The 16,958-nt window shown below is 36.6% G+C and overlaps 1 protein-coding gene across 1 annotated transcript in view; it reads right to left on the bottom strand.

Moving 5' to 3' along the window:
* Positions 1 to 2,612: 2,612 nt before the first annotated feature.
* The window catches only part of ELO1 (Paxneb protein-like protein), a 135,570-nt gene continuing 121,224 nt past the window's right edge, over positions 2,613 to 16,958 (bottom strand). The window contains exons 7-9 of the mRNA XM_089818893.1: positions 3,406 to 3,565; positions 3,128 to 3,219; positions 2,613 to 3,011 (exon numbers count right to left, since the gene is read on the bottom strand). Coding sequence (XP_089675019.1) covers positions 2,835 to 3,011; positions 3,128 to 3,219; positions 3,406 to 3,565 — 429 coding nt within the window. The 3' untranslated portion in view covers positions 2,613 to 2,834. The remainder of the gene's footprint in view (positions 3,012 to 3,127; positions 3,220 to 3,405; positions 3,566 to 16,958) is intronic.

Genomic DNA, 16,958 nt, shown 5'->3' with positions numbered 1-16,958 from the left:
GTACATCATTTACGATTCTTTTTCTTAGGGAAAGGAGGAACAAAACCCATGGGATCGTACATTGAGAAGATCATGCATTAATACTTCCCTTGTGCTAATCGAAATTTCCTTTGTTGTTGAATCTTTGTATTCTTCCTATGCACAATCCAACAAACTGGTGAGTGATCTATACAACTTGATTGCTCACCATTTTATATATTACAACTACAAATAGCAATCTTATGTAAATGCAAGGTTGAGACACATTTCATAACAAACCTAAAGCAAGTTCCAATCACCATAAATATGAGCTCAAACATCCCACACAAGAGAACAATCAAAAGGAGATGATAATCACTCTCTAAATCTTGAAAACAAAGGGGATATCTTCTTAAGTTAATTTGCTAATGAAGAATATAAAACAAACTTAGCTAAGAATGAGTCATTCAATTGGCCACACATTAATATTGTAGTCACATATTTAGCTAGCTCTTATTTTCTTACAATTCTGGGTTGTTCAAGGAAACACAAGGTGTAAACTTCAATTTAGCATTTTGAGAGAGGCTAGAAAGGAGGTTTGGGCTTCAAATGTTGTAAAAGTGGTCATTGATTCAACATGTATTTTCAAGTTGGTTATTTTGATGACAAAAGGTGTTTCCAAGCAAATCCTTTTGGACCCATTATTATGTTCATGCTTTATTCAATACATAATAGGGAAACCATATTAGATGAATCAAAGGTGGCAGAGGTTAGAGATATTCCAATATCATTTGTAAACATTAAATCTCAATCTCTCTCTTTAAGACTTTTTTAAGGCACAAATTCTTCAAACTTGTGGTGACAAGGCATGACAATCACTTCATTTTATTAGAAAGAGTGCTTGAGGTGCATGAAGCTTTACAATTGATGATGGTGAATATAGAGAAGTAAATAGTCATATTCAACCCGCATTATTTTTAAAAAAATCATACAAAAAGATGCTTATATTGATTGGTGGTGCATTAAGAAGACATTGTTGATTTTATAAGCATTAAATTAGTGATTATCGAGTTTAAATTCTGATTTTAATATTTTAGTTTATTGTTTAAACTTCGGAAATTTCTATGTTATAAATTCATTCTTTGAGAATTAATTGCATTTTTCATAAACCTTTACTCTTGAATTTCCTCTATTATAGATGTCTATAAATATATTAATAAAAACACTCCTAATCTTATAGGGATATATGAAACATTTGAAATGGTTTAAAAGGTGAAGGAAGAACAATTTCGGCTTAAGATCCCACTTTGAGATTATATAAGCAACATATTGAGCCCATTGTGATGTGAAACTAGGGAATACAATGAACATTTTGTTTCATATGGCAAACATTTCTCTAAGTCACAAATAGTATGCTGAGCCTAGAAAGTTGACTCATTGTGATAATACATAAGTGGCAAAAGGCTAATGAATGCTTTTAGAAAGATGTATCCAGTCAAGGAGTCTATAGTACTTCAATACAATGATTTACCCTTACAAATCTTCAGGTCCATCATTCAACAAACCAAAGGCAAAAATAGATAGAGCTACATTAGGTCAAAGTGACTTTATTGGATGGTGAACGTAGCATGGGAAAGATATACCACAATTGGAGATGCTTGTGATTCATCTTCTTTCACAAGTTGCTAGTTTATTTGTTACACATAACAGGTCCACATAAGACTTTATCCTCTCCATCAAGAGCAATAAACTTATGTCTAGATGAGTTGAGAAAGCTAAAGGTTGTACATAGTGCAATTTGACTTTATGATCCTCATGCTTTAGTGCAATTTATAATATTGGATATTCATCTTGAAAATGCCCACCCACGTTTATGAGAAAGAAACAAAGACAAGATTAGTTGCAATTCTACTAGATAAAGCAAACCCTCATAATAGAAATGATTCAGAAGAGGGCTCCAGTTCAAATGGAATGTTGAGAGATGCAGATTAACAACAATATACTTTTTTCTGTATTTTTATATTGTATTGAAAGTGATAATTGACAATCTTTGGGCATTTTGTTGCAACTTCTATACAATTTTTTAATATCACATGCATACTAATGATGAACTATAAAAGTAATCTGAATTAACTTTTGACATTTGCTAATTCATTTGATCTCATGTGAACTATTAGCTCAACACAAACCTTATGTATCAATAATCTATATCATATATGTGAATGCTTTATCAATGTTAACATATGAACATCTCTCTCTCTCACTCACACACACACATTTGAACAAATTAAAACAAAAAAACCAGTGCAAACCAGCTAGCAAAGAAAACACAAAACCTACTAGTAGGGAATTAGAGAAATCTGGCCCAGGAACTATATAAAAGTGAAAAGACAACACGGTGGCATAAAAAAAGGAGGCATCATCCTTGTAATGCATGAAATGATACAGTGAGAAGCCCCACAGGCAATTTCACCGACTGTATAGTCCTCACTTAAAAGGGTAGTTTTGTAGAAAATATGTAGCCAGACCTGCAAGCTTCGTATAGATTTTGCATAAAATAGTATAACATGTATATATAAAAGAAACAATGTGACACATTTAAGTTTTCAGCTTTAAGTTATGGCCTGCAAAAAGCTAAAGTAATCAGCACAGGATGGACCAAAATATTTGATATTGACAATAAAGAATCATCTTAGAAAACATTTCCAAGTCAACCCTCATACACATCACTAAGTATATTACAACAGAGAACGGATGTGTATGTGTGCAGAGAAAAGTAAATGAATTAACAATAAAGCAAGATTAGGAACGAATAGTTGCATATAAGAATAAATACCCTCAAAATTGGTGGAAGAAACATTAAATGAATTTTGAGATCAAAAATCAAGTGCAGAACCAGTATTAGACCTAGAGCATAAAGCAGCACTTGGAACAGTTCCATAGGATTCACCACTTGAGGCATCTACTGGAGCTTGATTCAAGCGTTCCAAAACAACTGTTCTCTTCCGTTGAAGCTTCAGAGAATATGTGTTTGCTTCCAAAACGACAGGAACCTGAGTATTGACGAGGTCAAAATTTGAGCATATTAGTAATGACCAAAACACAAAATGACCATGGGGTGTATCATATATTACCAAATGCATAACAAAATTAAATATAAAAGGTGCACCTGAGTATTGATGCATGCCAATTTGTGGATGTGTACAAACCCCAGCATATCTTGATAATCAGTTAACATGGTGGCTAATTCCTTGTCATCATCTGCTAGAAACAAAAAGGCATCCTTAAAAAACACTAAATAGATCAATATTCCCAAATAACATATTCTTAATTAGCCCAAAAATAACAAGGCTTTACTGTTTTCACTGTCAATGATTGACAAATAATGATATCCCAAAATCCAGGAATCACTGCTTCAACTAATTTAGCAAGACCATACAAGCTTACCAGGAATAGCCTTCACAGAGAGCACAATATCGGCAAGATGCTGCCATCTGCTGCAGAATGATGGGGAAAGAAGGCAAGAGGGGAAAGAAATCATAGCTACTCCATTTGAAGCTCGCAGCATTGCCCTCAATGTCTTAAGAAATGAGAGCATCTCCCAGTCCTAGGTTGCACATTAATAGCCACAAGTAAATTAGCCCTTAAAAACTGCACAAAATATAGGCTCCAGATTTCATCTATAATCATATTCATGCATTTGATAATATCACATAACCTTTCATTTGCAACAAGGACATATTCACCAAAGCAACTAGATGATGGCCCTTATATTTCCACAATCAAATGCTTGAAAATCACTTCTCTTTGTGGACTACAGATAACAAAGCCTTTTATAGTCTGAGTGTTCTCTTTCCTTTCATCAAGATGCACTGAATACAGCAGTCTTCCCATTTGATAATCTTGACATCGACAAACAACATTGTAAGACAGAAAAAAGTCTATATTTACGTGACATTTGGCAGTAACACGCCACTATTGTAGCAATGCTGAAGTCCATTTGTTAGAACAGTCAAATTTAATCCTCTCAAGATCAAGGGGTCGAGAACTAATTCCCTCATGTATTAAGGATATTCAAGAAAGCTTTTTCTAGTGCAAGCAATCCTCAACCATTTCAACTTTATCCTTGTCCAGAAAGCAACAATATGCAGACTATCCATTTAAATTTTGAATACATTGTTCTGCCCATTTTACAATATCAGAGTTGACAAAGTATCACTCAAAGCCAAGAAAATACACGTCTACAAGACAGATATTTAAACTAAATACATTATCATACATCTCATATCTCACAGCTCTCTATGGGACATGAAGTAGAGAGAACTTATCTAAATGTACAAAAACACAATCACATTCATGCCATTGAATCTCATGTGAGATAGAATTCATTGCCAAACAAAACAACACAGAAAAATGTCATGGAAAAAAAAATGCATATGATTGTACCTGTAATGTCCCCAATTTTTGCCCCTTCCTTGGTGATAGGCAGATGAGCAGAGGTTGACCTGTCATATGATTCCTGTAGGCAGGCAGAGTGTGGAGGAAACTAATACAAGGGTTTAGGGAGCAATGCAGGAGCTTTTCAGGCAGTTTTGGGCAGTTGATGGCAAACTCCTAAAATTTGGGAGAGATCCTTATTTTTAAGAGATTGACTAGGAGTGGTCTAGGAGGCATCCAGGGGTCTTGGGGATCGTTTTGGTAACTTTGAGTGCCTTTTCTAATTTTTAACAGACACTCATATTGTTTAGGAGGAACTCCAAGTTAACTGGAAGTGGCTCAGGCATCATCCATAGGCAGGTAGCTATCATCAGTTTCCAGTTTCGCGCTCGGAATTCCACGGACATGTTGGTCCAAGTCTTACGAGACACTCGAACCAAAAATGGAAAATATGGAGAAGAGGATAAATGATTTAATCACTTGGGTTAGGTTTCCCAATATCTTCAAGAACCAATGGTTACAACAAACCTTCTTTGATCAGAAGTTATTAGACTTCCAGAACCTCAAAAAAGGGGACCTGACAGTGCATGGGTATTGGGAAAATTTCACTTGACTGTTGAAATACATTCCTGCCTATCAGTAAGATAGGAAACTAAAGGTTAGGAAATTTGTCATGGGGCTGAACAACAGGATTGGGGAAGCAGTAGATGTACTAGCACCTAGAACCATGGAAGAAGCTCTTGAAAGGACCATCCCTCAAGAACAAAAGGTGAAGAAGGATGACTCCACCTAAGATAACAAAAGAAAGGCCAACTAGAACGCCACCATCCCTAAATCAAGGGTTCGCAAAAAAAACTTTTAAGTCTAACAAATTTGATTTCAAAGGGAACAATGATAAAGACTCAAAGGGAAATTCTAGCAATAACAATGGTAACAAGGGAAATGAGAGAAAAGGACCAGCCAAAGATTGTTTTACTTGTGGTGGAGACCACTACGCCAATCAATGTCCCAACGAGGGCACCTCTAACCAGCAAGCACAACTTCCCTTACCTCCTCAACAAGTCGTCTTTCAATAGAAGATTCATGCAGCTTTGGATAACTGCCAAGCAAAAACCAAATGGGCCCCGTAGAAACCCTAGGTAATATTTATGGAAACCCCATTTCTACATTAATTGATACTGGAGCCACGGAATGTTTTATATCCCCTAGATTCTTGAGTAGATTTCCAAAAAGAAATGGATTTATGAAAAACTTTTGGATCGTTGAATATACAAACCAGTCGAAGGCTCGGGTAGAGCAATGTTTGTTTGAGGCTTAGGTAGACTTCCCAAATTTCTCTACTGAGGTTAATTTGTATGTAGCACCTCTAGGGTCCTATGACATTATCAAGGGAATAAATTAGCTTAGCAAGCATAAGGAAAATGTGGATTGTCTTGCAAAGATAGTAGAATGCCTAGATGACCGAGGAAATCCTGTGAACATTCAAAGAATATCGCATGAACTAAAACCATGTCAGATTTCAGCTATGCATTTTAAGAGATGTAGAAGAAAGGTATGTGGAATCTTTGATTTAAAAATAGAAGATCTGAGGGAACCATAGGATAACACGTGTCAAGATGATTACATTTTAGAAGATGGGGAAATTAGGGAAAGGATGAAGGAATCCTTTGAAGAAAGATATCCATATCTTGGGAACTTCAAGACATATTTCTAGAAGAGATGCCTGGCTTACCCCCTCTAGAGTAATTGATTTTACCATTGACTTGGCACCTGGAGCAAAACCTATAACAAGAGCGCCATACAAAATGACTACCTAACTCATGGTATTGCAAGTACAATTACATGAATTATTGGAAAAGAAGTTCATCCGACCTAGTGTTTCGCCTTGGAGAGCCCCAATGCTTTCAATTAAGAAAAAGGATGGTACTATGAGGTTGTGATAGATTATAGAATGCTTAACAAGGCGCCATCAAAAACAAATATCCACTTCCCTGGATAGATGATCTATTTGACCAAATGACAGGAGCAACAGTGTTTTCAAAAATTGATCTTAGATCAAGTTACCACCAACTTCGGATTGAGGAAGACATTCATAAAACTGCTTTTCTAACTTGTTATGGACACTAACTTCACAGTTTTGCCCTTCGGGCTGACTAATTTCCCTACAACTTTTATGAATCTCATGAATAGTATATTCCAAGACTATTTAGACAAGATTGTGTTGGTTTTCTTTGATAATATTCTTACCTACTCTCAAAATAAGGAGCACCAGAAAAACCTCGAGATAGTTTTATAGAGATTGCGTGAGCATAAATTGTATGGAAAGTTATCTAAGTGATCTTTTTATCAAAAAGAAATGTAGCATCTAGGGTATATTATCTCAGCAAAAGGAATTACAGTAGACCCCGCAAAGATCAAGGCAAGCAAAGAGTGGTTGATACCTATGAATGGTCAGAGGTCAGAAGCTTCATGGGTTTAGCCGGGTTTTAAAGTAAATTTGTTAGAGATTTCTCAAGGATAGCACATCCCATTACTACATTGCAAAGGAAGGGGAAGAAGTTTATCTGGTCCGAAAAAAGGCAAACATTTGAGCACTTAAAAGAGAAGTTGACTAGCGCACCAATATTTAAAGAGTACCAGACCCTGAGGGTCATTTTGTGGTCATTACAAATGTGTTGGGAGGAGGAATTAGGGGTGTTCTGATGCAAGAAGATCACGTCATTGCATATGAATTCAAGAAATTGAAGAACTATGAGTAGAATTATGCACCACATGACTAAGAATTGGTAGCCATCGTTCATGCTCTACAAATGTGGAGGCATTACCTAATTGGGAAACAATTTGAACTTAGATCTTACCATCATGGATTAAAGTACATAAACACTCAACCCAATCTTAACACTCACCAACGGAGGTGGTTAGAGTTCTTAGTAGATTATTATTTCAAGATCAGTTATATCAAGGGTATGGAAAATCGAGTAGCGAACGCCTTAAGCAGGCAAAGACACATTTCGACTATTGTAGCCATAAATACTGGGCTTAGGGAGCAAAAACTTCAATTTCTACAAGGAGATGGGTTTTATAAAGAAATACGTCGAGCACTATAGAGGGATGCTCAAGATATTAGATATAAAGGGTATCAACTGGAAAAGGATGGACTATCGAGGTATAAGAGTGGGATGTACATACTTAAGGACTTAGAAATTCGAAAAGTGATTTTGGGAGAAAAATCCATGTCGCTCCTTACTCAAGGCACCTAGGAGTAATTAAAATGCTGGCCCACAAGAAACCATTATATTTTTGGAAAGGCGTGAAGAAGGAAACAACGGAGTATGTGGCAAATTGCCTCGAATGTTAGAGGGTCAAGGTTGAGCACAGATGCCCAGTTGGGTTGTTACACCCAAATGAAGTTCCAGAATGTAAATGGCAAATAATCATTATGGATTTTATCCAAGGGTTGCCTATGACTAGAAATAGGCATAATACCATCCTCGTGGTAGTGGATCGGTTAACAAAGGTAGTGCATTTTATTCTGGGAAGGTTGACTGATGGGGCGCTAGAGATTGCCCATAAGGTCGTAAGAGAAATTTTCAAACTTTGCAAAGTTGTAGAATAGATTATATCAGACAGAGACGCTAGGATAACATCTAGATTTTGGCAAACTCTATTTTTTGCCTTTGGGACAAAACTGAATATCAATTCAGCCTACCACCCTGAAACCGACAACCAGAGAGAAAGAGTGAACCAAGTATGAGAAGATCTCTTGAGAGTATATTGCATGGATCAACAATATTGATGGGAGATGTATCTTTCTTCGATTGAATTTCCTTACAACTCATATTAGTCTACTATTAAGATGACATATTTTGAAACTCTGTATGGGTGCAAATGCAGAACCCCTGTAAATTAGAATAGGATTGAGGATTGAATTATTGTTGGGCCTGAGATGCTTCTAAAGATGGAGGAACAGATAGTTCAAATTCTTCAGAGGTCGAAAGAGGCAAATGACAGACAAAAGAGTTATGCAGATGCAAAGAGGATTGCTAGAGAATTTTCAGCGGGAGAAAAGGTTCTCCTAAAAGTGAAACCCCAGAAAAGTACCATCAAGTTTGGTAGAAACACCAAGTTAGCCCTGAGATATATGGGACCCTTTGAGGTGTTGGAAGTCATAAACCTTGTAGCCTACAGAATTGCCCTACCTCCAACCCTTGCCAGGATGCATAATGTATTTCACGTATCTTATCTTAAAAGGTATAGCCAACCATAAACATGCTATTGATTGGAATCTCTTGCAAATGGGAGATCCAGGGGTGGTGAAAATAGAACCGCTCAGAATACTCGAGGTGTGTAAGCATTTTGCAAAATCAAGATATCCCTTAGTGCAAGGTCTAGTGGGACCAGTATGCCCAAGAGAATGCCACTTGGGAAGATTACGATGAAATCTTCCAGATCCCACATTTTTTTCCAAGAGCTTGAACCATGAATTGAAATGAATAAATAGTGAAACAAATTGTAATGTAATGATTTCATGCTACTATATGTTTATTAGTTACATCATTTATTTCAAATATTGTTTTAGTATTTCAAATTACCAAGTTCATCGGGGACGATGAAACACAAGGGGGTATGTTACATCCTCTATTTTGCTTAATTTTAAAATATTCTATATAGCCGTTGAGACTTCATGCAAAGTTGAATTGATTGGTTAAATTAGTTATCCATTATGGTTTCATGTGATATTGAAGTGTTGGTTATACATTATGATTCATGAGAATTAGAAATGTCGGTTATCGTCAAGGTTGCATGGGGACAGGGGTACTTGGGGTACTTAGGGTACCAGTACGGGTATGGGTACAACTATTTTTCATAAAAGGGGACAGGTGTACTTGGGTATGTCAAACTTTATTTTTTATTATACTTCTATATTTATAGTAAATCTGAAATTATGAGTCATGGCAATGGTTTTTCAAAACAAGAACAATGATAAGTTTGCAAATGTAATGTATTGTTTTCAGTTTCAGATTTGCTATATGTTTGCAAATGATAAACCTCTAACTTGAACTCTGATAAAGTTTATTGTTAATCAATATTGTATCAAAGTTTCAAACTAATTAGGTATTGAATTAAGGTTGATAAACAACAAGCTGATACGCAAACAAAAAACCGAAAAAAAATTCAGGAATCTTAATCAAGGTCTTTACCTATGATGCTCTCTACCGAGTACCTAGTACTTGGGATACATGTACCCAATACCTGGGTATGCAGGTACAAGTACCAGGGGTGTGGGTACGAGTACCCATACAACCTTGGTTATCGTTATGATTTTATAGAAAATGGTTTAGCTAAAATGATTATTTGATTTTGATTAAAAGATTTGGAAATATGTTATTACCATGATAAATTTCTTTTTGTAGGAACACGACGAAGGGGGGAAGCATTGCTAGAGAGGGAATTAGGTAAGGGAGCACCAACCTACCATTGAGCCAACAGGTATGAGTCCTAACCACCACAATCAAGGAAAAGAACTATGCAAGCAAGGGTATACCGAGTGACCACTGTGAGCTAACTGGATCAACACACTTAATAAGATAATATAATGAACGAACTAAGAACAATTATTACCTTCATGATTTGGATCGATATCAAAGCTTCCTTGTTATGTTAGACATGTTGTAGTATAATGATACCTTGGTACTTACATGTACTTGTACATGTACATACATTTATATGCATATATGCGTATATTCAAATGTGAGTACATGAATGCATACATTTACTTAAAATATGATGTATACACAAAAATATGTATATTTAGAATACTACGTATACGTATGTAATAATGTATGTGTACATTCATATACAAATATATGTAGATACAGATGGTGTCATTATACTAGAGCAACAAAAGAAAATTATTATTTCCATCTTATGTCAACGTTTTAATATTATTTCCATCAGCCTTTTATTTGTGGCTCTCGAGTTTGCAATCAATAATGTAACTTATGATCGCCACCTTCTAGTCATCTTGCATGTAACTCCTTCGGGAGACTATTTTGCAACCAAGTGTGCTTGAGGGAGTCAGTAAGCCATTTTCTTTGTTTTGCAATAACTCTCATTCCAAGTATTTGTCTTACAGTAACAACATTTCATACCAAACTCACCTTTTTCTCTCTTTTATACCTGCAAATTACTTTTTGCTACTAAAAAAATTCCAATTCAATTTCTTTGTTATCGACGATCTTAGCCACAATGGAGGATTGTTACATTCAAATAAGGAAGCCAAGCCAGGCCTTACATGAGCTTCTATTCAACGGTTGGGTTGATGTAGCTCTATTTTTACAAGCTAGGTCGTGCGAATTTTTGCGTTGTCTTTTCTTATTTATTTGATTTGAAGCTTTGAGATCAAGCATGTTATATTAACGAATTTATAAACTATATGAATAGTGTCAGTTGAACTAGGGTCCATGATTTTTTTCATATGTTGAAGATATCCAGTATGATCGCTTAAAGTACATGCAATCGGTTTGACTTCATGACTGCTTTCCCTATGATATATTAACTTAAATTCATTTCAGAACTTAGTATAATTTGGAAAAGAAACTAAAACCATGTGTTCTTATTCAAGAGGTATAAACCATATGCCTCTAGGATGAGAAGAGGCACTTTCATAGTGCGTTTACATTATCATCTTGGTTGGATAACCTTGGGATCTTTTCAATATCTACTTTAGGCCCAGGCTAGGCAGGAAAGTCTTGATTGTATTCAATAGAAATTATCCAAAATTTATAGCATTCACACTGTAATTCATCGAGGATGACCAGCAAGGTCAAGATGAAGGGTGTGGGCTGGTAATATTCAATTGTGGGTAGATACCTGCAAGACAAGAGATGAAATCAATAACAAATTAAACAGTAATGAACATAGGCAAACATATTAAACTGAGTTAGCTCATGGTGGTTAATAGGTATAAGTCTTGTTTGTGAAGTTGAGCGGTGGGTGATTGGGTACAAAGTGCCCACGCAAATCCTTGGCCAAGGTGGGTTAGGGGCAATGCTTGCTGCTATGATCACTAGAGGTCAAGGCAGCTTGCAGTTGGATGGATGGTTGATGGGAAGGACTCCATACCCAAGCTGGTTGTATAGCTAACACTCTCCAGGACGCTTAGGAGGCAGGACAAGTGGTGTCCCATGCCTAATCCCACACAAGGTGGGCCTTTTCCAATCGAGAATGTGTGGGAATACTTAGGGTCCGCAGTTGGGAGGATATGCATTTGACAATGCTTCTCCTCTCAACCAAATGCCAAGACTTGCACAAGACAAAGTCAGGATCTACTTCTTAAGCCTTCACAATTATTAGTTATTATTCTTTTGTACTAAATCAAGTTCAGTTAATTGTTGCAAGTATTTCTTCATATTTAAATACTATTGAATGATCTCTATTTCCATCAAATAATGTTTAGTTATGAATACTCTTTCATTTGTTAGTTAAAGATAATTTAGTTATTCCGTTATAGTTGTTAACCCTCTTTCAAATGAATATGTAAAATATTTGTTATAAATATCTTTCATGTGAATATAGAAAGCAACGTATTTTCAATAATAATATAATTGTTAATTATGGTTAGGAAAATAACATGTTACATATGGTATAAGAGCTCTGGGTTCGACATTGAACCTTGTGCTCATCATTGTTTTCAAGGAGACTGTAAATGTAATGTTGAAATGGGACAGGATGAAAACCTAAATCACACCTCGAAAGTAACCTCGCCATCCCATATTCTTGTTTCTAATAAATAACATTCCAAAATTTGATTACTCCTATTGTTCCACACCTAGAGATGATGAGACTCTAGCCCATGCCTTGCTCTGAATTAAGAAGGAAAGAGTCGAGTGGACTCCTGCCAGGAAGGCAAATATGAGAACCCAACTTATCCAAATTTTGAAATGACAAACAAACTAATCCACTCATGATTTATCATGTACCTTGTAAAGGGCAGGATAAGCCCAAGGAAGGAAAAAAAATAGGATACCCAGGAATATGGTGTTTGATTTCCTTAAGAAATTATGTTAGATTATCTCTTTATAACCTTAGAAGAGGGAGAGTTTTTGTAAATAAGTATGGTTGCAATTGTAACAAGCAAAAGAAGGATCTCTATCTTGTTTTTTGAAAATAAAGAGAACTAATGGCATTTTTGTACTTAATCCATTTTTTTTAGCAAACAATTGCTATCGTGTCTTTTGTCCCTTTAGATGATAATAATATGAAAGTAAGCATAAAATTGATAAATGAACCAACTGTATATTTAAGGAAAGCGAAACATACACTATGGCAAACAATGGGAACAATGACCTTGCAGACAATGAGGTATCTAGTGAGGCCAACCCTCGGAATTCCATAGACCTGTTGGTCCAAGTCTTGTGAGACACTCAAACCAAAAATGGAAAATATGGAGAAAAGGATAAATGATTTAGCAGCCCAACTTGGGCAAGGATAGGAAGACACTCACTCCTCACCTCCTCCTAGAATTGAGCAAGAATTATCTGGTCACAATGAACACAAAACCAAACTTCCTTTAGCACCATCCGAAAAGCAAAAGAAATAGGAAATAGTCAATGATTTGTTCGTTGATATTGAGGAGATTTGAATCTGATGAAGCCACTGAGGCTTGGTTAATGGAAATGGAGCAATATTTTGAAATTAGAAGTTTCTCTTAATCCTCCAAGGCTGTTCGGGGAATCTACCATCTTTCTGGGGAAGCAAATACATAATGGGGAAACACCAAAAAAGAATTGAACATTAAGAATACCGGCATCACTTAGGATAGGTTTGTGAGTATCTTCAAAAACCAATGGTTACCACAAACCTTCTTTGATCAAAAGTCATTAGACTTCCAAAACCTCAACCAAGGGGACCTCACAATGCGCGAGTATTGAGAAAAGTTCATGCAACTGTTGAAATATGTTCCTGCCTATCAACAAGATAGGAATCTAAAGGTTATAAAATTTGTCATGGGTCTAAACAACATGATTGGGGGAGCAGTAGATGTACTAGCACCTAGACCCATGGAAGAAGCTCTTGAAAGGGCCATCTGTCAAGAACAAAAGGTGAAGAAGGATGACTCCATCCAAGATAACACAAGAAATACCAACTGGAATGCCACCATCCCTAAATCAGGGGTTCACAAAAAGAACTTTAAGTCTAAGAAATCTGATTTCAAAGGGAACAATGATAAAGACTCAAAGGGAAATTCTAGTGGTAACAATGGTTACACGAGAAAATGAGAGAGGACCAGCCAAAGATTGTTTTACTTGTGGCAGAGACCACTGCACCAATCAATGTCTTAACTGCCCTAACACGGGCACCTTAACCAGCAAGCATGACTTCCCTTGCCTCCTCAGCAAGTCGTCTTCTAGCAAAAGATCCATGTAGCTTTGGATAACCGCCAAGCAGAACAACAATTGGGCCCCATAGGAATCCCAAGTAATATCTATGGAAACCCCATTTCTATATTAATTGATACTAGAGCGACAAAATGTTTTACATCCCCTAAGTGTTGAGTAGATTTCTGAAAAGAACTGGATTAATGGCCAACCCCTCGACTGTTGAAAATGCAAACCAACCAAAGGCTTGGGTAGAGCAGTGTTTGTTTGAAGCTCAGGTAGACTTCCCGAATTTCTCTACTGAGATTAATCTATATGTAGCACCTCTAGGGTCCTATGACATTATCAAGAAAATAAATTGGCTTAGTGAACATAAGGCGAAGGTGGATTGTCTTGCAAAGACAGTAGAATGCCTAGATGACAAAGGAAATCCTGTGAACATTTAAGAAATATTGCATGAGGTAAAATCACATCAAACTTCAGCTATGCAATTTAAAAGATGTAGAAGAAAGGGATGTGAAATCTTTGCTATAAAAATAGAAGATCTGAGGGAACCAAGGATAACACATGTCAAGATGATTACATTTTAGAAGATGGGGAAATTGGGGAAAGAATGAAAGAATCCTTTGAAGAAAGATACCCTTATCTGAGGAACTATTACGATGTATTTCTAGAAGAGCTGCTTGGCTTACCCCCATCTAGAGTAATTGATTTTACCATAGACTTGGTACCTGGAGCAAAACCTATATCAAGAGTGCCATATAGAATGACCACTACCGAACTCATGGAATGGCAAGTACAGTTATAGGAATTATTGGATAAGAAGCTCATTTGACCTAGTATTTCACCTTGGGGAGCCCCAGGAAAAAGGATGGTTATATGAGATGAGGTTGTGCATAGACTATAGAATGCTCAACAAGGTCACCATAAAAAATAAATATCCACTTCCCCGAATAGATCTATTTGATCAAATGAGAGGAGCAACAGTGTTTTCAAATATTGATCTAAGATCGGGTGACCACGAACTTCGGATTAAGGAGGATGACATTCATAAAATTATTTTAGAACCCGTTATGAACGCTATGAGTTCACAATTCTGCCCTTCAAGATGACTAATGCCCCTGCAGCTTTTATGAATCTCATGAATATTATATTCCAAGACTGTTTAGACAAGATTGAGTTGGTTTTCATCGATGATTCTTATCTACTCTCAGAATAAGGAGTACTAGAAACACCTCGAGATAGTTTTACAGAGATTGCATGAGCATAACTTGTATGGGATGTTATCTATGTACTCTTTTTATAAAAAAGAGATCCAATATCTAGAGCATATTATCTCAGCACAAGGAATTGCAGTAGACCCCACGAAGATCAAGGCAACCAAAGAGTGGTCAATACCTAGGAATGTGTTAGAGGTCAGAAGCTTCATGGGTTTAGCCGGTTTTTACAAGAAATTTGTTAAGAGACTTCTCTCGGATAGCACATCCCATCACTACATTGCAAAGGAAAGGGAATAAGTTGATGTGGTCCAAAAAATGTGAAACATCATTGAAGTACTTAAAAGAAAAGCTATCTACTGGAGTACGTGACCCCAAGGGTCACTTTGTGATCATTACAAATGCATTGGGAGAAGGACTTGGGGGGTGTTCTGATGGAAGAAGATCAGGTCATTGCATACAAATCCAGGGGAAATTGAATAAATATGAGCAGAATTATGCACCACGTGACTGAGAATTGGCAGTCATTGTTCATGCTCTACAAATGTGGAGGCATTTCCTAATTGAGAAACCATTTAAACTTAGATCTAACCATCATAGTTTAAAGTACATATTCACTCTACCCAATCTTAACGCTCCCCATAGAAGGTGGTTAAATTTCTTAGCAGATTATGATTTCGAGATCAATTATATCAAGGGTAAGGAAAATTGAGTAGCTGACGCTTTAAGCAAGAGAAGACACATTACGACTACTGTAGCCATAAATATTGGGCTTAGGGAGCAAGTACTTTAGTGTCTACCAAAAGATGGGTTCTATAATGAAGTAAGTCAAGCACTATAGAGGGATCCTCAAGATATTAGATATGAAGGGTGTCAGCTGGAAAAGGATGGACTCCTAACGTAAAAGGGTAGGATGTACATAGCTAAGGACTCTGAAATATGGAAAGTGACTACAGGAGAAGTTCATGCTGCTCCTTACTCAGAGCACAATGGAGTAACTAAAATGTTGGCTGACATGAAAAAATTATATTTTTGGAAAGGCATGAAAAAGGAAACAACGGAGTAGCAGGCAAATTATCTCGAGTGTCAGAGGGCCAAGGCTGAGCATAGATGCCTAGCTGGGCTATTACTCCCAAATGAAGTTCCAACATGGAAATGGCATATAATCACTATGAATTCTATCCAAGGGTTACCTATGACCAGAAATAGGCATAATGCCATCCTTGTGGTAATGGATCAGTTACCAAAGGTAGCGCATTTTATTTCGGGAAAGTTAACTGATGGAGCGCCAAACATTGCCCATAATTTCGTAAGAGAGATTTCAAACTTCATAGAGTTCCAAAAAAGATTATATCAGACAGATATGCTAGGGTAACATCTAGATTTTGGCAAACTCTATTTTCTGTCTTGGGGACAAAACTAATATCAGTTGAGCCTACCACCCTGAAACCGACAGGCAAACAGAAAGAGTAAACCATGGACTAGAAGATCTCTTGAGAGTATATTACATGGATCAACAATATCGATAGGAGATGTATCTTCCTCTAGTCAAACTTGCTTACAACAACTCGTATCAGTCAGCTATTAAGATGACCCCTTTCGAAGCTCTATATGGACGCAAGTGCAGAACCCCTATAAGTTGGAAAGAGATTAAGGATTGAATTATTATTGGGCATGAGATGCTTTTAGAGATGGAGAAACAGGTAGTTCAAATCCGTCAAAGGTTGAAAGAGGCAAATGACCAACAAAAGAGGTATGAAGATGCAAAGAGGATCACTAGAGAATTTTTAGTGGGAGAAAAGGTTCTCCTAAAAGTAAAACCCCAAAAAAGTAACATCAAGCTTGGTAGAAACATCAAGTTAGCCCAAAGATCTGTGGGACCCTTTGAGGTGTTGGGAGTCATAAACCTCGTTGCCTACAAAATTGCCCTACCTCCAGCCATTGCCATGATGCATAATGTGTTTCA

Source organism: Cupressus sempervirens, chromosome 3 (assembly GCF_028749045.1).
Source record: "Cupressus sempervirens isolate cs-2001-9-10 chromosome 3, ASM2874904v1, whole genome shotgun sequence".
Lineage (NCBI taxonomy): Eukaryota > Viridiplantae > Streptophyta > Pinopsida > Cupressales > Cupressaceae > Cupressus > Cupressus sempervirens.
The sequence above is the reverse complement of the archived record's forward strand: the minus strand, read 5'-3'. Positions and strand labels throughout refer to the sequence as shown.